The sequence below is a fragment of the Psittacula echo genome (assembly GCF_963264785.1).
Source record: "Psittacula echo genome assembly, chromosome: 3".
Classification (NCBI taxonomy): domain Eukaryota; kingdom Metazoa; phylum Chordata; class Aves; order Psittaciformes; family Psittacidae; genus Psittacula; species Psittacula echo.
Window position 1 is genome coordinate 25,338,263 of NC_137736.1, and position 22,273 is coordinate 25,360,535.

At 34.7% G+C, this 22,273-nt stretch overlaps 1 protein-coding gene across 2 annotated transcripts in view; it reads left to right on the forward strand.

Moving 5' to 3' along the window:
* Positions 1-22,273, forward strand: part of NCAM2 (neural cell adhesion molecule 2) — a gene marked incomplete at both ends in the record, with an annotated part of 278,388 nt that overhangs the window by 183,535 nt on the left and 72,580 nt on the right. For both annotated transcript variants that reach the window (XM_080614205.1, XM_080614206.1), the window contains 2 exons: positions 15,162-15,312; positions 21,386-21,573. In XM_080614205.1, the coding sequence (XP_080470331.1) occupies positions 15,162-15,312; positions 21,386-21,573 (339 nt within the window). The remainder of the gene's footprint in view (positions 1-15,161; positions 15,313-21,385; positions 21,574-22,273) is intronic.

A 22,273-nucleotide genomic window follows, 5' to 3' on the forward strand; every position in this document is an offset into this window, starting at 1 on the left:
TAATCCAGATGTCCCTGTGAAATTTTCTGTGTCATTGTTTCTAAGTACTGGAGAGCTCAGATCAACAATTAAATTCTTTTCCAAGTTTGAATTTGCTTTATATTGGCATGCCAATCATAATTATTTGGAGCTTGTAGAATTTTCATAGCTTTTATGATCATGCAATAGGTAAAGGTAAAGAATTTGGTTAGTTTTATCTGTTTCTTGTAAAGGTCAGCTGTTTTTTCCCCAAGCTTCTTAACTCCACTTCAGCTATTACAAATGTTAACAACAACAACAAAAAAATTGCTCCTGGTGTGTACTGTTGTCACTGCACAAAAAGCAGTGTTGCAGTTTCAGCAAATTGTATTGCCTTTCTTTTGAGATAGTAGTGAGAGTTTTATTACATTCTTGCTCCTCAAGGTTCACATCTTTATTTGAAATTAATCACCCCAGAAGAGGAAACATAGATGTATCGAGGGTATTTTATTAATCCCAGGAGATTTATTTCATTTTCTGAGCTGTACAAATCCCAGTCTTTGTAAATTAATCTCAGGAACTTTTCTTTCAGTAGTTGTAAAAATGTAAAAGTCAAGTCTCCTTAACTTTTTGAAGAAAATTGTTCTAACCTGTTTCACCTATGTGGTGTGTGAACAGCTTCTACTTACAGTATCATAGAATATTTTTGCTGTTGTAGTGTTAGCACAAGCCTGCAGGCCAGAACAGTTTATGTAGCTAGTGGCAGTTGTGTTTGATTATGCAATTGAGACGCTGCAGACAATCAGGCATCAAAGATATTTTTATTTTGTTTTTAATCCCCAAATGAGTTATGGTGGGCTGCACATGTTAAGGCTGTAAAATAACAGAGGAGAATATTGTGACTGGAAGGAGAAGGTAAATAAATGGAATTGACAGTGAGTAGGAAGCAGGAAGGTGGCCTTAAATGTTAGGTAAATAGTGCTGTTGAGAATATATATATTTATACCCTATGACATCTGCAAGACATGGAACACATATGAGCTTTGAATAGCATACTCTCATAAGTCATCTGATCCGTAGAAAGCTGCATATGTTTTGGGGCTCCTTCATCTTCTCTATGGCATGTTCAGCTGTACCAATATGGAGTTGGGACAGTCTCTTCTGTTAACTCGAAGGAGCTAAAAGTGGAGTGTACAGTTTTGGGAAGTGACATTATTTTAGTAGATTGATTTTGGAAGGGTAAGATTATATGTGGTTAGAAATAAGGAGCAGCTTTCCTGTGTGAGCTGAGGAAGTATTGCAGTAGGAAAGCTGCAGGCTAATGTGAATACTTCAAAGTCCTTAAGTAGCCTAATCAGTCATCTGAGCTCCACTTCTTCAGGTAACAATATCTGCAGTGATACGTAAATGAAGCCAAAACTGGAGCTAGAAATTATTTTGTTATACCATAGTCTCTTCTCCAGTGCAGGACTGGTTGGTGGTTGTACTGACAAAACCAAATCTCAGCCACATGGCCAGAGGGACCTTCAGATTTGTTCCTCTTTTAGGAGAGAAGTTGCGTGCTTTGTTGTACAGAGTAGACCAAAATGGCTGTACATACACACAGCCATGTATGTATTCGTGTTGTTTGGATGACTGTATTGATACTATGTTCGCTCAGAACTCTCATTTCTGCATTGTTTTTCCTTTCAGTAAAACTTTCAGGTCACTTTCCACTGGGACAGAATTAAGTAAGCAGAGACAAAGTTGTTGATTCTTTAAAGGTAACAAAAAGCCAAGGAAATGTAAAATTGAATACCTCTTCTGTATTAAAAGTTTATAAACAACCTAGGGAAAGAAGGATGTTTATTTAGGAACTTCAAAAATTTAACCATTTAATATTACACCTTAAATTAAGTACAAAGGTTTTATCTATTCTGTAAATGGATAATATTTCTACCTAATTTATATTTAAAACTTAAAAATTGCATCCCCTTTAATCCATTTGCTTATGTACTATCTATGCACAAAGTAGATATTTTGGGGTGCTTCCTGTGGGTTGTGGTGCTATTTACTTGCTGAAACAATGCCATACACCCTTTGAAACAGCATTTCTTTCCCTTCCAATATTAGCATTTTCCATTTAGTCATTGGTGATGATATTCTGTCTGTTACACTAATGAAGACTGAAATTATCAGGGAATTTTTATGGACCAACATTTCCTACAGTACCAGTGCAGCTTGGACTTGAATATTCGTTCATTCCTTCCACTACAGAAAATATTATTTCATGGCCTAAGTATGAGCTGTATTATCTGCTAACAGTTGAATAACTTTCAAGGAGCTCTTACTTGTCCGATGAAATAGAGATCCTGCATCCGATGATACATTAAGTGATACAGACACTGGAGTCATTGGGTAGTGTTCACTGATGGATATGGTATAGTATGATATATATATGGTATATAGATATATATATCATATAATGATAGGACATTCTCCAGAGACTTTGGAAATGTTGCATTTTCTACATACCCTGAAAGCTGTCAGGAAATGAGCACAATGAATGGCACAATCAGCAGTGCAATGCTGGCAAAATTGTTTTATGCTATTAAAACCTGTCAGCAGTTTTCCTAACCTGAAAGGCAGTTTGAGTATGCGTATATATTAGGAAAAAATAAGTATTTAGACTTTTGGCAAAACTGGGATGAAAGCAAGTGGCCCGGATTCTATTTTTCAATCTGTTTGTTTTGTTTGACAAATTATTTAAACTCAGTGTAATAATTAGTTCTTAATAATTTATTAATGTCGTTAGTATGCTGTTAAAACCCCATATTTTCCTATCACATTTTCACTCTCCCTGGGTGCATCAACTCATACACTATTCCTATTAATACCAGTTCTCAGATTTCAAACACAGTCAAGTTATGGCAGTTTAACATGACAGTGCTGTTGGACCAGTATATGTCTTATCAGCTATGATAGTTAGGAGACTGTGCAACTTAACCAAAAGCATAATGCAAGAGTCTTATTTCTTTGCACTGGGAAAAGTGAAGACTATTTGCACCATCCGTTACTTCTGAAATTCAGCTTCTGAATTTCAGCAAACAATATTTCTTAGGATCACATAACCGAGCCATAGGTCTGAGCTATGATTCATGGTTAAAATAACTCCCATATATGCATAGACTTAATCTGTGTTACTGAAATTTCTGAATGTTGCAGTGACGTAAATAATGTTATCAACAATAAGATATTTTTATCTTTCTATAAATTTCTGCTTGTACAAATCAAGTTGTGACATTTATGCCAAAGGTCAATGAATTGATGGTATGTGGTAATCTTTACCTTACTGTAAGCTGATCATCTAACTTTCTTTTATATATCTTATAGGTAGTTGATATATAATGTCAAAACCTTTAGGGTTATATTACTTGGTAAAAATGGATTGAACATACTACTCTCGAAATTTTCCTCTTAAAGTAGTATACAAAAGTGGATATTTGATATAGAAATCTACAGTAAGAATGCAATACTGTGAATATTTGGAGTTCCAAACTGAATAAATACAATAGTACCAGCACATTTCAGAAGCCTTATTTGGAGTTATAGTCTGTCGATCAAAATATATTTTCTATTGTAATTTAGTAAATGGTAAGTACAGAATCTCATCAGAAACTACAGTGGCTTCTTTTAGAGCTTTTAAACGTAGGGGGGAAAAAAAGAGAATTAAGATGTATTCAGGTTACACAAACAATATTTACAGTATGGAATATGTAATGTTATTTAGACTACAGTTGCTAGTGCTTTCTTATCTCAGATTCAAAGATATGTCAGTGATACCAAAACTATAGTAAGCCCTATTAAGATAGAATTATCACCATCTCACACGAAAGCAATACTGCAGGCATTTAAAATTAAGATCTCTTAGAACTTTAAGATTCTTGGATATTCTTTAAAAATTCCTGAACTCACAGGTCATCATATTTAGCAAATATGGCCTAATAGTGTTAAAAAAATCTGCAGAAATTCTGTATAAAAATGTACAGTTTTACATAAACATATTAGTCCTTTTGTCTTTATTACCTTTATCATCACATTTGTTGAAATGAAATTGTGTTGTTATTAAAGATTACACATGCATCGTTCACCTTGTAGCACATGCCAAAATAATAAATCATAGAATCATAGAATAGTTAGGGTTGTAAAGGACCTTAAGATCATCTAGTTCCAACCCCCCTGCCATGGGCAGGAACAACTCACACTAAACCATGTCACCAAGGCATCATCCAACCTGGCCTTGAACACCGCCAAGGGTGGAACATTCACAACCTCCCTGGGCAACCCATTCCAGTGCCTCACCACCCTAACAGTAAAGAATTTCTTCCTTATATCCAATCTAAACTTCTCCTGTTTAAGTTTTAACCCTTTACCCCTTGTCTTGTCACTACAGTCCCTGATGAATAGTCCATCCCCAGCATCCTTGTAGGCCCCCTTCAGATACTGGAAGGCTGCTATGAGGTCTCCATGCAGCCTTCTCTTCTCCAGGCTGAACAGCCCCAACTTTCTCAGCCCATCTTCATACAAGAGTCCCCTGATCATCCTCGTGGCCCTCCTCTGGACTTGTTCCAACAGTTCCATGTCCTTTTCATGTTGAGGACACCAGAACTGCACACAATACTCCAAGTGAGGTCTCACGAGAGCAGAGTAGAGGGGCAGGATCACCTCCTTCGACCTGCTGGTTACGCTTCTTTTGATGCAGCCCAGGATACGGTTGGCTTTCTGGGCTGCGAGTGCACACTGAAGCCAGCTCATGTTCATTTTCTCATTGACCAACACCCCCAAGTCCTTCTCCGCAGGGCTGCTCCGAATCTCTTCTCTGCCCAACCTCTAGCTGTGCCTGGGATTGCTCCGACCCAGGTGCAAGACCTTGCACTTGGCCTGGTTAAACTTCATAAGGTTGGCATCAGCCCACCTCACAAGCGTGTCAAGGCCCCTCTGGATGGCATCCCTTCCCTCCGGCGTATCAACTGAACCACACAGCTTGGTGTCATCGGCAAACTTGCTGAGGGCACACTCAATCCCACTGTCCATGTCACCGACAAAGATGTTGAACAAGACCAGTCCCAACACCAATCCCTGAGGGACACCACTTTTTACTGGTCTCCAGCCGGACATCGAGCCATTGACCACAACTCTTTGTGTGCGGCCATTCAGCCAGTTCTTTATCCACCGAGTGGTCCACCCATCAAACTGATGTCTCTCCAATTTAAAGACAAGTATGTCATGTGGGACAGTGTCGAAGGCTTTGCACAAGTCCAGGTAGATGACGTCAACTGCTCTGCCCCTGTCCCTCAGTTCCATAGCCCCATCTCTAAGGCAATTGAAAATAAGATGTAGATCTGTTCTGGGGTTTTGTTTCTCAGTGTTACTTTCTCTAGAAGAATGACATATTTTTTTTTGTGCTGCCCTGTTGCAATCTCTCATTTCCAGCTTACTTCAAACTTTACTTTTTCCATAACAGCTTCCCCCCAATTTGACTCATATGTTCAGCATAATTCTCCTTTATAGACATATATATAAATATATTTAGAAATGTAAATAGAGAAACACTATTGGATGATACCTATTTCATAAAATAACATGAAAACAGATGTTTCTGTGCTCTTTCAGATATGTCCAGATCAGCTCATTTTCTCCATTTTGCTTGCTACTGCAATAATTTGCTGTTCTTTCTATATTTGCAAAAAGCCCTACAAAATTATTAGGATTTGTGAGCAAAGAGGTTTGTTCTGTGAGATGTGGATCTGTGTCCTCCTGCAGAAAATTCCCATCTCCTCATGACTCAAGTTATTAATTTCTGGCTTTCTGTGCCATTCCCTCCCCTAAAGAAGCCTGTGCAGGGCTGCACTTCATTCCATTTTCCAGACAAATGTCCTATCTACTGTCTAGTCATAGTGGTTTTAATAAAAAATATTTATCAGCTTTATAGAAAACTGGAAAGGATTCCAAGCTGCATACAACTGACGAACAAACCAGTAAGAAAAGCTCAAATCATAATTCTCCCCCCCCGCCAAAAAAAAAATCACCTATTATGCTGTTCTATAACTGCATACCCTCACTGCATCAGTTATTTCTGCAATTAAAGCTAAACTGTGTCATGATTTGAACTTGAATTCTGTAAAAATATTTTTAAATTCTTGTTGTAGTTCTCATTTTAACGGTTATTTTATATTTTTGCAGAAGAGTTTTGTGGGCATACAACCCATATTTATCCAAGAACTTGTTATCAGTCTGAGTAATATTTTAGCAGTGTAAACAAAATAAACAATTATTCTCACTCAAGATACAGTGATACAAACACTTTAAGTAATATGAGGAGGGGGAAGGTGGAAATTAACCCTGCCTTGGGTTAACTTGAGGTTATTTTTGTCCATTTTTGTACCACAGTCAGCTTAGATGCTTTGTCTTCATGGGTTTGCAGCTACAGGTTGGTTTATTTCTTCTTTTTTTCTTTTCTCCCCTCCTGTTTTCACCTGTTAGTTATTAAAGTTACAGAATTGCCTTCTCCAGTCCCACTTAAATTAAAGAGCTAATGTTTGTTAGGCCTTTGCCATACGTGGTACCTAGCATAGAGCTAAGTGGGAACAAATTCTGATAGTACTTGATGACTAGGGTGAACATAAAGCAAACTGAAATCACCTCAGACCAAGGCAACCCCTGGCAGGTCCCAAGACCCTGCTCTGGAGCAGTGCAGAGGTTTTACTAATAATAGGAGAATCATATTTACTGGGCTACAATCCTTACATGAAGGAAAGCTGGGATCCTAGTGCTAATGTTTCCTTGTTCTTTCACAGTTTTGTAACTCACTCTGTATGGGCAATTTGGTAGTACAGTGGTATAGTTTCACCATACTAGTTATTTCTACAGCTGAACTAGTATTTATTTCAAATTTGAATTGACAGAAACAGGACCAGGTTGATGTTCCTAGTCTGAATAACCATACTGTTGCTACTGATGCTGTATGTATTTAATAGTGATTATTCTTGGTCAGATGCACAGAGATTGAGTAGTCACTGAAGAATAAATTCTGGCAAATCACAGTTAGTATTTTAAGCCTGAGCAGTCCTAGGTCCCTTACAGATTCATACTAGAGTCTTCCCTTACTCATTGCTTGCAGGTCTTCTTGCAAAGGATGATTCTCCAGTTTCTACTGAAGTTACACTTTGCAGCCATTTTAAAGATTTACAAAGCTGGGGTATAATCACCTATGCCTCATTCTCATTTAACCAAAGAATCAAGTTACAATAATATTTGATTGTCTAAATTAAGATTTAATTGTATAGTAAAATCATTCCTTATGGTGACTCTTTTATGTAAAGTCTGTCTTGAATAATAATATTGTATTTAATGGTCTTAATCCCAAGAATTTTGCTGGTCTGAATCCATCCGAGTCACCTTTGAAATCACACAGTGTTGGAGTAGATTCAGATAAGCAAAATTCTTAGTCATGAAACCATTAAATACAGTATTTATGAGTGTATCAGAATCTCTAACTGCAAAGTACCTATGTAAATATTACCATTGTAATATTTCTGATATATTTACAAACACTCATTTGTGGTTAGTACTGTTACTTTTTGTGGCCAACACTAACACTTGTTTTCTTCTACAAGCTTTTTCCATATAATGCTAATATTTTGCTATTAATAATCATCAACATTTCTTTCATATGATTTACATCTTTAGTGGAAGTAGTAATCTCTGTTTATTACTTTTCTTTCATACTCTTTTGTAAGTAAAAACAAATCAAGGAAAGTTCAGCTTTCTGTTTCTGGTCTTAGTGTGTTTGGTGTATTAGGTATCCCATGTCATCTCATTGTGTAACGAGTTTGAAATCGATCAGCCTGAATCAATCAAATATCAGTTCATAATTTCTAAAAGTCATATGAAGCTTTCAAGAGTACATTTTTCCTGAGATTGTACATGCTGTTAGCAACCTGCATAGAACCTGCTACTGTTTCCAGTCTAAATTCTTTAGAAGTAACTGCTATGTCTACAGATGAACAGAAAATCAAAACAGCTATGTTTTCTTCAAGATTAGTTTTCTGTGACTTCCCTGGTGTTACACTATAGATCTACAAACAATAGGTTCTTCAATAATTTCTTCCTTGTGGAAAAAAAGAAATCCTGACAAAATCAGGAGTTTGCAGCATGCTGACATATATTATTTAACAAGCTGCAGTTTTGAAAGAATCACAAGGTCTCCTATAAAAACCACTGAAGTCCAAGACACTGCTGTAGCATTATTCTTATTCACTGGACATTAAGGCATATGCACGTAGCAATACTCTGGAATTTTCTGCTGTCTCCAACAGGTGCATGGATAGAATACATTTACCTGAAGAGAATGGGAAATATTGTGACTATACCATCCATAATCCAGAAGGGAGCTTCCATCAGCTTCTACACGATGATGGCTGTTGTGACTAACAGCCCTTTCTCATCATCAAAGGTAGATTTTCAGACTAGGAATTGCTGGTCACTTGCATTTAATAGACTTCTGGAATTTTATCATCATTTAGCATCAGCATGTCAGGTTGCAGAAGTTCTTATCTTTCATGCTGCTTCAAGGAACAGTTTCATGAACAATCATGATCTGCTTAAATCTCACATAGAAGAAATGTCAGCCTGAAGTATGTGATCTGAAGTTTTCCTCTCATGTGGATATCAACACAACCTGAGATCAGAAAGCTGCCTAAAAAATGGTATTGATGAAATCCCAAAGATGATTCTATTGCTCAGTATTTGTTTTCTCCTTGAAAATTCAGTGATGTGTACTCAGAACTGACCAAGACAACATGAGTTGGCAATTTTTGACAATTTACCCTGAAGAAGGATCAAATTGTTGCCCCACTCCCCAGTGTGAGGACCTTCTACCATGTACATCTGCAGCAGCATCTTTGGAGGAACTTGAAAAAGTCACACAGTATCACAGTATGCTAGAGATTGGAAAGGACCTCAAAAGATCCTGCAGTTTTTACTCAAGTTATTTGTTCTCACAATGACTGTTCTTGAGTATATTGCACCAAGTTTTACAGAAGAAAGCATACTCAATTCTAAGCTGCTGTTTCTTCATTCTTTCTGTTGTTAACACATGCAATGCATGTCCAAAATATCACTAAAGTACACAATGTGTCAGAAGAATAGTTGGTAAATATGTGACAGGCAAAACTGACCTGCAGTGTTCAGTTACTATGGACAGTAATGGGACTTAGATCACAAATAAGCTTTAAACATTAGAAGAAAAACAAATAAAGGTATTTCAACTTGTCCAGATTTCAAATTAAATTTAGGGATTTTTTGACTGCAGTCTTGCAATTTGACTTCCAGGGATGAAAGAGTACTTTGTCAGCCAAACGGTAAACTCTGTAGGAGGGAAGATAATCAACACAGTCACAGCTGCTCTAACCATTCAAGTAATATTACCAAAATCCAGCTACAAGCGAGTCACCAATTTGAGCATCTGTTCTCACCTTCCACTCCTGCTTTCAGCCAGCCCAAAATGCATGTTTTGGCAGCCATGCAGTTTCATCTCATTTGGCATTACAGTTCCTCAGTATGAGTTGGCAAAATGGTTGATAAATCAAACTCAATAACTAATTCCATCCACCTCTCCCCAAGTGCAGCTTTTTAAAATTGAAAAAGAATGGCAATTTCTATGCATCATAATCGTCTAATTTTCTCCTTATGAGAAATCATACTTTTTTACTACAGTGGCAATGGAAATGTGCATATTGAGCATTCCGTGATACCTGAATAAGTTACTCTGTGCCAGCAGCGGTTCTTGTGTCTTTGTTGATGATGTTGTTTCATCATATCCCTATTATCTCTGCAAGTGGAACCCTTGAAATACATGGTTATGATCATTCTGGTACTGTCTTGGGAGCTCTGGAACATTGGTTTGAGTCAGCATCAGTGATCAGGACTTAGGGAATATTCATGTGTGCAACTGCAACTGCAACACACGTGAGAAGTTTAGAAAACAAGAGCAGGGCAAGAAAGAAGTCAGGTAGTAGAATAGCATACATAGCATGACAAGGATTTTATCAAAATCAAAACATACGTTTACTTTTACAAAATCTGTAGGATTAATCTCAAGTGACGAGATACCTCCCATTTTATGATTAATGTAGGGTTTATTTGGGTTAAGCTACATATTCTGGGTAAGAATATTGCAAGTGCAGAAAGTTCTTACCATTTGGTTGGTTTGGTTTTGTTTTGTTTGTTTGTTTTTTTCCAGAAGGCATTTTTTTGTACTTTAGTGTTGTCATTATGGATAATTTCACTTGGAAACCTGTATAGAAGAATTTTATTTTCTTTGACAATGGCAGGAAAATAGATTGCTATCAATATTCAAAATAAAAGGTGTTTTTCCATGAAATGTTAAATTCTTAAGGATTTTATTTTTTTTTCTTTTTTAATGTAGATGAAGTAACAATTTTTTTAATGTGATAAAGTAACAAAGTCCCATCTGTTTACCTGAATAAAACACTATAAAAGTCTCTGTTGAAGATTTGTAACTTCTTGTTTTACCTTTATGCTGCTGAAAAACCCACTACCAAAGCTCCTAAAAATACCCATTTTTATTTATGAATTCTGTGAAATTTCCTGATTAACATTAATGATGAAAAATATTTTGATTTCTTAAGATTTTATTGTGAATTTCAAAATGCTGTAAAAAGGTAACTTCTAAAGACTTTGTTTTTCTTTACCATTTTCAGAACACACAATGGTCTGTTTATTGAAATGATTCCTCCAAAGTCTTACAATATAACCACCTGTTAACATACTTGCTCATGGATCTTTCTTAAGAAATATGAATGTATCTATATGGAACTGCATTGACCACAGATGTATGCCAGACCTCACTGATTATTCATGCTCCATGGTGACAGGTGATACGGAGTAATTCAGTGAGTGAGCAGAAATCATGAGTATTGAACCACAGAAACAGTTCTGGTTGTTTAGGGTTTTGTTTTGTCTATTTTTTTTACTCTCTATTTATACTAAGAAAAAAAAAAAGCACATGTACTTAGTCTAGCATAAAACACCATAGTACGTATTTAACATCTGTCCCATTATAACCTTTGAAAGGAAAAAAAGAATATTCAGATTTAGTAGGTGTCCATGATTATTTCAGGCAGACTTGACATAGCTAATTGTTAGAGGTTATATCTGTATTTTGATTCATCACCAGTGGCAGCTCCAATGCTTTTTTTCCTGGTGGGGATTTCTACTGAGGACTACTGGGTAGGTGCAGTGAACATTGTTTCCGACATGTGCTGTCTCTTTCTTTTCTGTTGTGTTACTGTGGCAGACATGGTGCTAACCTATGCTCTCCATACTTTATGCAGGAGGGAAATAAGCCTCAGAAAGATTTTACCAAGGATTATAAAGCTATAGTGGGTGCAGACACCAAGGTTAGTGCTGCCCCTGTTTGACAGTATATATTTGCTGTTCAGACTTAAGCAAGAAGACTGATGTTATGAATCAGTATGAATGCAGGCTTCTGCTTTGTTGAATATTCTAGTTTGATAATGCTCTTTATAAGAGCAGGAAGATATAAGGAGCATGGCTTCAGTTTTTGCTTCAGGCTAACGCAGTGTGTTCAAATTTTGTCTCAGCTTCTTCATTGCTCTTTGCTGTAGTCAATTTCCATGTCTCTTCTGTGTACCTCGTGTTTGTTCCTAGCTGTCCTTTAGCATGACTGAACTGTTACTGTACTTTTTGTGTCATCACAATATGTCCTTGATTTATTTACCCAGATCTCTATTAACTGAGTTATACCATAGAACAGTGTAATACAGCCACACTAGTATTTTTTAAATACTTGTGAAAATTCATCATACTAGTTAGCATTTGTCCCTGCCCATGGCAGGGGGATGGAACTAGATTTTTAAGGTCCATTCCAACCCAAACCATTCTATGATATTCTGGGAACCCTCTCTAGACGTAAGCAACAGCTTCAAAGCATTTTAATTAATTTATTTATTTAATTGATTATTTATTACTGACATTTTCTTGGTCTGTATTTACACTCTTGTTTTCTTTCACATATTTCTGTGGTCAAGAATATCAGTCAGTATATTTTAATCAGGTATTGCACCATCTTTTCAGAAGAGGTAATAGAATTGTACACTAATCAACCTGCAGAATAGGACAAGGGAGCAAGCCTTAAATTCTTCACGAAGAAACCACAGTATAATACACACTCTGAGCAGTGCAGTAGAAAACATCTCATTATAGGTTTTACATTATTTTATAAGCAATTTCAAAGATATTACTGTAATAATTTTCAGATAATTTTGAATAATTTTGAAAAAGTAGAAATAAACTATAGTTAATGCGTATTTTTATGATAATTTGGGCAAATATTCTTGTCTACAATTGTTACATGTTTTATTTGGTTTGTGGACTTTGCTTAACCTAGTAGATCCCTCTCAAAATGCTACTTAGCATGTATTTGATGATGAGATTAGATGATGTGGCTATGCAGAATATTCTATCATTCACTGTATTCAGAGATCAGATTTTTTCCAACAGTATTGGAAAATAATGAGATAAACTAGAAACAAGAGAGAAGTTACAGTAAAAGCTATTTAATTTTAAGGTTCTTTGTGCTTTTTTTTTATGACTTTTTTTTTTAATGTCAGTTAACCATCATATCTGAGTTAGAATATATGGAATTAATTATAATTAAATACACAGTGAATTATGTAGTGAATGGTAGTATTTGGGATTAGTATTGAACTGATAACATCTTCCTTTGTTATGAAGTACAAAATAACACTGCAAAATTTATACTTCTGTAAAAGTCACCTTTAGTGACTTCAGTAAGGGTTATAAGTAATTTAACTCTTTTTACAGGAATCCTGTTGACCATACTGCACAGAAGGTTCCACTGGTACATATTTGTTTTTCAGAGAGTGAAACATTACCATTGAAATATACATTTTTAATTCTTTTTTTTTTCCCTCTCTTTTTCATATATGCTTCTAGTAACCTATTACTGGAAACAAAATTGGTCTAGGTGAACAATCTCTGATATAATTTGGAAAATCATGGTGAAAGAACTCGAGTGAATGTATTGTTGCAGTTCAGTATATCACAGAAAGACACTTTGCATTATGCAAAGAGAAGGTACTAAGAATGAATTTGACTTCTTATTGTAGGTCAAAGTAAGTCATTGTAAGGTCAAAGACAATACCTGTTCTCTATTACTACTCTATTGTATAGAGCTACCTTAGTGCTATAGGAGCAGCTTTTAATGAATCACTAGTACAGTATCCAGTACTTTATCTGTGATTCATACTTACAGGTTGTTTCAGCATATGTCTTCCCAAGTTTTAAATGTGACTTCTTAGGGAAATATTTGTAATCAAGGTAAAATCAAAAGTAAAATCAAAAGTAAAATCACTGAAGTATAGAGTGTAGGTAGGAATGTACATTTTAGGTAGGAATAATGTAGATTTACTGTTGTATTACGTGCTCGATATTTTTTTAAAAAGGCAAATAATCCATAGGTAAATAATACTGTTATTAACTGTGTCATAGAAAGTATTTTTTTATACTTAAATAAACCAAGTACCCTGTATATCAAAAATTAGAACAATATTTAATATTTCATTTTAAAGAAATTGCATTTTCATTATCTCAAGAATTCCCTTCAAAATCTATAACGTTCAGTACTCTAGCATGTTTCCTAGGAACTTAATAAATTTTCTCTTTCCTTTTTTAAAGGTATAATGAAGACATAATTTTCAGCATTAGAAATTGCGTAAAAGTTAACTAAGTGGTCTTAGGTACTAATTTTCACCAATCCAGAGAGTTTTAGGTTTGCACTAGTGTTACAATTCCCTAACTAATTTATGTTAGTTAACCTATGCTAACTATGTTAATGTAATAACTTATGTTCTGAGGCTTTCACAAGAAATAAAATTCAGTGTTCTTGGATTCTGATGGGGGAATCAGAATCCCTTTCTATAGAAATAATGATATACAGAATGCTTCATATGTATGCTTTATGTCAAATATTTTAAGATCTCTATTGTGTGTGTTTCTCTTGTATTCAGTGAAGAAACAACTTTACAGAGTTAAAGCTATCAATTAAATATCAGCTGCCACTTGATGGGTATTTAGTGTAAAAAGCAGTAACTTGAGCGTATGCATTTATAGGATTGGACATTAAAGTAAGATTCAAGTTTAGATGTGATACAATGAAATAGTTACTGGTTTTCCCTCCTTTTTTCAACTTCCTCAATAAAGAAGGTAGGTAAATATCAGTATTTTTTATCAACTTTTTTTTTTTTTTTTTACCTCAAAAAAAAAAAAAGTAAAAGAAGTAAAGCAAGTTTTCCCAAAGCTACAAAAAAAGTAAAGAGTAGAGCCTGATTAAATAACTTTTCTCAGATAAAATACTTCATGAAGGTTGAAGTGTCAAGCAGAGGGTTTGTTTTTATTGTTTTATTTAATTTTCCCTAGTATTTTCATACTTTCAAAATTCAAATAGGTTTTGGGGAAGTGTTAGGGTTGAGGATTTTTATGAAGTTGTTAAATATAAAATTTATGTTCTAGAAAATCAGAATCCAGCATTCATTTTTTTCCTCTTGGGTCTTTCCATGCAACGTTATGGAAAAGAAATCCAAAAATTCCAGCTGCATTCATGATTATGGGGTTTGTTTTAACAATTGTTAAAAAATGTGATCTTCTGACAAGTGAATAGTGAAAATAAATCTATGATTGGATTTGTGTTTTGATCATTGTTTGAGGAGGTATTCAGTTTCACAGTTACATTTTTAAGGACAAAAGAATTAATGCTAACTGTAATCTAATATACTATGATTTTAAATGTATGCATTTTCATGACTAGAATCTGCCGTTCACTATCCCAGTCATAAGTGGATACTTCTTGTAGTTTATCTTGACAATGGTCCTTTAAGCATGTACTTACTCCCTTGGTTATCATGCCTAGAAACAGAACATATTTTTCTGTTATTTTTTTTAATTTGAATAATTTAGAAGTTGCTTAGCTGTCAGTAATAACTTCACCATAGGTGAAGAGATGCTGTCAGTAATAGTTGTCAATGGTGTTTAATATGTAAAGCATACATAAATATACATATATATATAAACTTTTCTTTTTCCTGAATCAATGTAAACAGAGCCCAGATGGCCGTATAGAAGTCAAAGGGCAGCATGGAAAATCGTCACTGCATATTAAAGATGTGAAGTTGTCAGATTCGGGGAGATATGACTGTGAAGCTGCAAGTAGAATTGGTGGACACCAGAAAAGCATGTACCTTGATATTGAATGTAAGTTCTATTTTTTTATTTTTTAAATTTGTTTAAAAAAATAAAAAAAGAAAATAAGTACATTCTTAATGGAAGGTCAGGTTTTTTCCTGGTAGTTCATGTATAAGTTTGTATAATTTAAGAAATCATGTCCTTTTGTAGTTTGTGATGCTGAATTCTGTGGAGGAATCCTGTATTTTCTGAAGTTGACAAGACCCTTATTGGTGATTTAAGCAGGAAAACATTTAATCTGAAATCATATTCCAGTATATTCCAGTATATTCCAGTATATTCCAGTATACTACTATTCCAGTAGTATAACCCACTAAGACTAAGTTAAATAACTTCAGTTCTTTGGGCTAATGGAGACTGCTGTCGAATAAGTTAAGGACTGATTTGATCAACAGCTCAGGCTTGAGTTTAACCTTATAAGATTCAACAGTCTTCTGTTATTTTTCTAGTTCTCTAAATTATTAATCCTCATCAAGTCTCTAGCTCCTTTTATAACCCTTTCTGAATTTATAAAGATTGTCACAATCTCTTCTAGAGATTGTCTTTATTCAAAGCCTTTAAATTTTATCCAGGAGAAAGGATATTTTGCCTAGAGAAGAGTCTGGGTCTTTAGAAGGCAATCAGAGAATACAAATTTGAAATATACAAAAATTCATTGGAAGATTATCTCTTCAAATTGTTGTTCTAATTCAGGAAGCAAAGCTCTTAAAAAAAGGCAAAAAAAAAAAAGGCAAAAAAAATCCTATTTCATTGATGTTCTGTTTTGCTAGAGATTTTCTAGATAAATTTGTTCTACATTTCCAATATGGCTTGAGTGGGCCTGTTTGAGATTCAGACTCTGAACAGAAAATGTCTTTCCAATGGGAGGATAGATGTTGGAATAGGATCTGTGGCACAGAAAGATAAGCAGCAGTTGCAAAACACTGAGGGATTTCCTAAGGAGTTCTGAAAGTGGCTTTAGTATACAGTTGCATGTTCCATCCTTTTGACAGACTAGTAATGCATTATGACACAGGAAGTAAATCTGCAAGGAAAATGAAAAATGGTCAAAGTTGTAATTGGATGTTAGGAATGGAGAGATTTCCCAACGTATAAGACCTAAAAAATATATTATTAATAGCTTTACATAGCTACTCTTCAAAAAATAGACTTATGAAAGGATTTGAAACTTTGCAAAATATTATTACTCTTTTGAGAACATACTAATGTACTCTATTGGTATCCTTAGGTTCACTGGTGCACTGATAATTATTTTTATATATATATAAATTAAAAAAAAAATATTTTACTAGATAAAAGTGCAAGTTTAGTGAAGTTTCTATAAAATTTCTATAAAATCCTTTCCTATTCTACATGGTGATATGAAGTATGTTATAGATTATATATTATATAAAATACACATTGCATGTAACATTGTATATATTATAAGGTTATATGGTTGTTATGCTTTGAAATCAAATATTAATAATTTTTGTATTCAGGATAGTATGGACCGCATTTTATGAAACATGAGTGACTGGAGTTTAAGAATTTATTAACAGCACAGAATTCTTACTGAAGGGCAAAATAAAATCTTTGATACATTATTATAGTCTTAAAACACCTTTCAAAGTGAAAGTTTTAGAACAGTTGCTAAGAATTTAAAAGTAACATCTCATTATCTTATTGCAGACTTAATCTTGAATATTTGTGGAGACAATCAAATATAGTGTTTGAGAAAAGGGAACAGCATATTGTTTACTCACACTTCTTAATACAACGTAAAACTTTCTGAAGTTCAGAAACTTTCTGAGAAGACATGATTTTTAAAACATAGATACATTATTATATCATCACTGTAATGATTATTTTTACCGTATAACAAAATATATTGCGTTTATTGTTGTATTATAATGCAGCAGAAATATTTTGGGCGTGACGCAATATTCTGATTAATGAGTCAGAGGATTTTTTTTTCTTCCCTTGGAAATAATTTTGCACTGGTGTATGAACTGCCGGCATAGCCTTTTTGTCTTGCTTAGGAAAGAAGACACTTGTGTAATGATGAAGACTTCTGTTTTTTTAAATAGCGTCCCCAAGAGGAAGTGTCGTCTTTGCAGCCTCATCTCTCATCAGCCTAGTGTCTGTCATAAACTTTTCTGCAAAGACTCTATTAGTACCTCGTTATCACCATTTCCATACAATGCTGTGTTGTCATGAGTGCTAACAGTTCTTTTTCATTTTGAGAAGAATATTTTCTGGTATGGCTGCCTCTTTGTGTAATAACTGGTGAGCAGTTTTAGCAGAATTTTTATTATTTTTCATAATATTACAATATAAGCCTCAATAACTGTTTTAAAATTAAAATAGAAATAAATAAGAGAGACATTATTTTTCTTATTGTTCCATAGCTCCTAGATAGGACTAATCAATGCACCTATGCCATTCTGTAAGTTAATAAAAAAACTACAACAGTTCTCTTTTTATACTTCAAAATATTTGAGAGTTTGTGTAGTCAGGAGAGGAGCACTCTCCCATCACATCCTTAAATGTCAGTGTAGTTAAACAAGCCTAATGGAGACACACAGTGCTCTGGTGTCACTGTCTCATTCTTTCACTTAGTGACCCCTATCAGACATAAACTGACAGTAGGATTGCACAGACTTTCTGTACCTTATCCTTGTTCTCTGTTAGGGTTGCTCTTGATGGTAAGAGCAGTTCTTCGGGACAGGAAGGGATTATCAGGTTTGATACCAAATAGGCACAGTTAACCCTAGCTTTTATCTGAAGTAAATGCTAGGCAGACAGGAATTACAGGAAACCCAGAGGCATTTGTAAGGCTTTCTTCTTACAAAGTCATCTTTGCGGTCAGTTATGTTTAGTTTTCCTAATATTAAGTATAAAAAAAATTAAAATAACGTGAAAAATAAATATATAATTAAAAATATTTATTCATGGATTTTATTAACTGTGAAATTTGGTTATACGTATGAAGTATAGTGTGTGTTGGATAATAATAATTATTATTACCATTAATAATACCTAATTGATAGAGAAGTTACTGTGTGATGGCATATATGACATATACTAGGTATTGGTTATAAACATGTGTCTATAGTGATAAAAAACATGATAAAAATAGATAGTAGATGAAGCAGGACATACTTTAAGACGAGGTTTTCAGAAGAACACAATGAAGTTAAATGCACAAATCCAGGTGAATTATAACTTGATTTGTACATGTAACAATATCAGTCTATTTTCAAAGTTAGAGATTTCCTATGCATATATTTTCATTTCTATATGGCATTTTTGTCTTTTTAGCTGAGATGTAATTATTTTGAAAAATATATGTTAGGATTATAAAGGAATCTTAGAAAGCATAATACATAAGAATTCTCTCTCTTATGAGAGAGCACATTACTTATTGGGTTCCACAAATTATTCACTGCTTTGAATTATTCACTGTATTAGAGAATGAAAAGAATATTATTTTGACATCATTCTTCATAATATGCTGTTAGGATGCACTGATGGCATTAGTAAATTGGAAAGGATTTAAACAAGCCAGTAACGGCCAGCAGTCTGTGGTCCTTAAAAGTGGTTCTCTACTTGCCCTGCCAGTTATATCTTCATTTTGTTCAAAGTATTTGCAGCACTTAATTTCGTACTCCTAGGTGCACATTATTGCGCAAGATGCTGATCTCTGTGATTGCTCTCTATCACCAAGTACAAATTCCTTTAGAGAATGCTTCTGTTACTGGAGAAAACATATTAAGCCATATTCTTTGGAAGTCTGCTTTTCCATATACTACCTGGGAAACATCCTAACATGCAGTCTTACATAACTGTTTCAGTTAAAACTCCCCAATTTCATTATTGATAATGCAGAATGGTCCAAAAATGCCTAATTCCACACTGTACACAAAGACTAGTGTTTTGGAATATAATCAACTACGACAAATATGTTACATTCAGTAATATGGTGCATTTTTTCATACCACAAGTGGTTGACAGAGAGTATTTCTTAGAAAGCAATTTCTAAAAAAACACATTTTAATAATTTTAAAGTGTCTTACAAAAGTGAGTTTTTCTTACCTCTGGTTTTTATGCAAACCTGAATTTTTAAGTTATATTTCTTACTAGTTAAGTACCAACATTCAGCTGGTACTTTTGGTGGAACCAAAAAAAGATTGCATATAGCCAGTGCAACATTGTCTTTACCTGTGAAGAAACCTGTGCAATGTTCATTATGCTACTGCATTGCTCATCAGAAAAAGTATTTTTCCCTTTTTTTCCCCACCACAATTTGAAATGAACCTCATTACTGTTAAAATATTGAACTTTTTTCCTGAGTTAATTAGTCTTCTGGCTTTTCATTTTGTTTTATGTTAGTTAGCTGTATTGCAATTGCACTGCAGTTAAGGCAGATGCCTTGGATTCATGCTGTTTGATTTTATATCTTTACAAAAATATACAGCATGATTTAAAAGCAGGTTGAGCAAGTAGAGCTACTAATTCCATTTACCTTGAAGGAAGCAAGGCTTTCAATCAGTGGAAATATTGCTACTGCGCCCAGGATGTCACAAGCGTAACAAATGTCACAAATGTTGCAGCTACCTGCTGCTATCATAAACTGGAAAAAAATGCAGACAGTTCATACTTTGGATTTGATTTCTGTTGAAAGAAATCAGTTTAGAAACATACCATCACTAGCCACAGAATCACGGGATGGTGAGATTGGAAGTGATTGCCTCTTATCCTGTCACTGGACGCAACTGAAAAGAGCCTGACTCCATCTTTTCACCCTCCCTTCAGCTATTAATCATGAGAGCCCAGTCCTAACTTTAACAGACAGGAAACAAAACTGAGAAACACAATCATATGGCCTAAGAAAGAGACAAATGACAGGAAAAGCAATCAAGAAAAACAAAATGTTGAAATATTCTGGAAAATTATGCATGTTTTCTATTACAATACTAATGGATTTAGTGAAATTTCTTCTGTCAAATTTATAGGTTAAAATGAGAAAGCAAATACACTGTAATTGATAATTCTGTTTTGGTATTGAAGTGCTAGAGAGTTTGACTTGCAGTAATATAAGGAATATTTTCTTAATATTGTTAAAATACAATAAAAGTGGGATTAAAATAAAAGAAATATTTGCAAATATTGAATAGACCAAAAATGTGGTTTACCCAGTACATAAATAGGAGAACAGAGAAAGTTCTACTGCCTCTCATTTTCTAGAGACCATTAAACTGTTCCTGCACTTTAGAGAAAGAGTGATTAGAAGAGATAATTCTTTTCTTAGTGGCATTGTGGTCTGAAAGTCGTAGTTTGCATGCCAGCAATTTCCTCTGAGTCATACTCAGTGTCTGCACTTATGTTTAACGTAGCCATTTATAGGCAGGTTTTTAAGACACACCATCTTTTTATTTGTCTGTAGCTTTCTGATTTAATAAGAAACTGATGTAAAGATTATCCTAACTAAGTACTGATACACACAAAACTTTTTTCTGACATACATGGAATATATTGCAACATTTTAGGTATTATTTTATTTATTTTCTTCTAGGTTTATTCACACAACTAAACATCTCTCTTCAGAAAGATTTCATAAACTATAAAGAGTTCCAGTGAGAAGGGGTTGAAGCTCTTACACATCTGTGAAAATTTGGAGACTGAATGTAATTTCTCTGTAGCAAAAGAAGAAACTATAAAATCAGCAAATTAACAGATTATAAATTTCAGAGGTCTCCTGCCTTTGTGCTACAGTATCTGGCTGAAGAGCTCCTCATCTTCAGGAATAAACATTCTTTGTAATTTCTGAGATAATGTCTTTCTAAATGCTAAATACCTGCTAAATATAATTAGCAGGTATTCTCTTCCTGAGAATTTCAGCTGAAACGGTTTCAGGAGAGGAGAAAGCTAACAAAATAAAGGCTCAAGAAAATCAAGATTGAATGCTGATATTTTCATGGTCCATAATAAACTGAAAAAGCAATCAATTGAAATTTTTATGTGAACATGAATGCTTGGATAAAGGTATATAGTTTGTTTTACTAAAACAGTTAATGTATTCATGTAATACTTTTTCCAGATGCTCCAACATTTGTGTCAAATCAAACTATGTATTACTCTTGGGAAGGCAATCCCATCAATATAAGCTGTGAGGTGCTAGCAAATCCGTCTGCCTCAGTTCAGTGGAGAAGAGGAAAATTAGTTTTACCAGTAAAAAATACAACACATCTGAAGACCTACAGTACAGGAAGAAAGCTAATTCTAGAGGTAAGGCTTAAAAGGGAAATGTGAAATGGAAATGTAAAAGGAAAATGTGGTGACATGTATATACAAAAGGGCAACTAAGATGATTAAGGGAGTGGAGCATCTCCCTTATGAGGAAAGGCTGAGGGAGCTGGGTCTCTATAGTTTGGAGGAGACTGCGGGGGGACCTTATTAGTGTATATAAATATATAAAGGGGGAGTGTCATGAGGATGGAGCCAGGCTCTTCTCAGTGGCAAACAATGATAGGACAAGGGGTAATGGGTATAAACTGGAACACAAGAGGTTCCACTTAAACTTGAGAAGAAACTTCTTCTCAGTGAGGGTGACAGAACACTGAAACAGGCTGCCCAGGGGGGTTGTGGAGTCTCCTTCTCTGGAGACATTCAAAACCCGCCTGGACACATTCCTGTGTAACCTTATCTAGGTGTTCCTGCTCTGGCAGGGGGATTGGACTAGATGATCTTTTGAGGTCCCTTCCAATCTCTAACATACTGTGATACTGTGATACTGTGATTTATGTGACTTCAGCCAAGAACAAAGCAGAAGGGTAAAGTGGTAAGGAACTGCAGTTGGCTGTAACAGCTATTTCTTCATAGAGGCACTGGAAAAATAAACTAAGCTGCTGTTATCTTAAAGATGCCTGTAAGAATAAAACATGAGAAAGGTACAAGACAGAGAGTGCATCTTAATTATTGATTTACT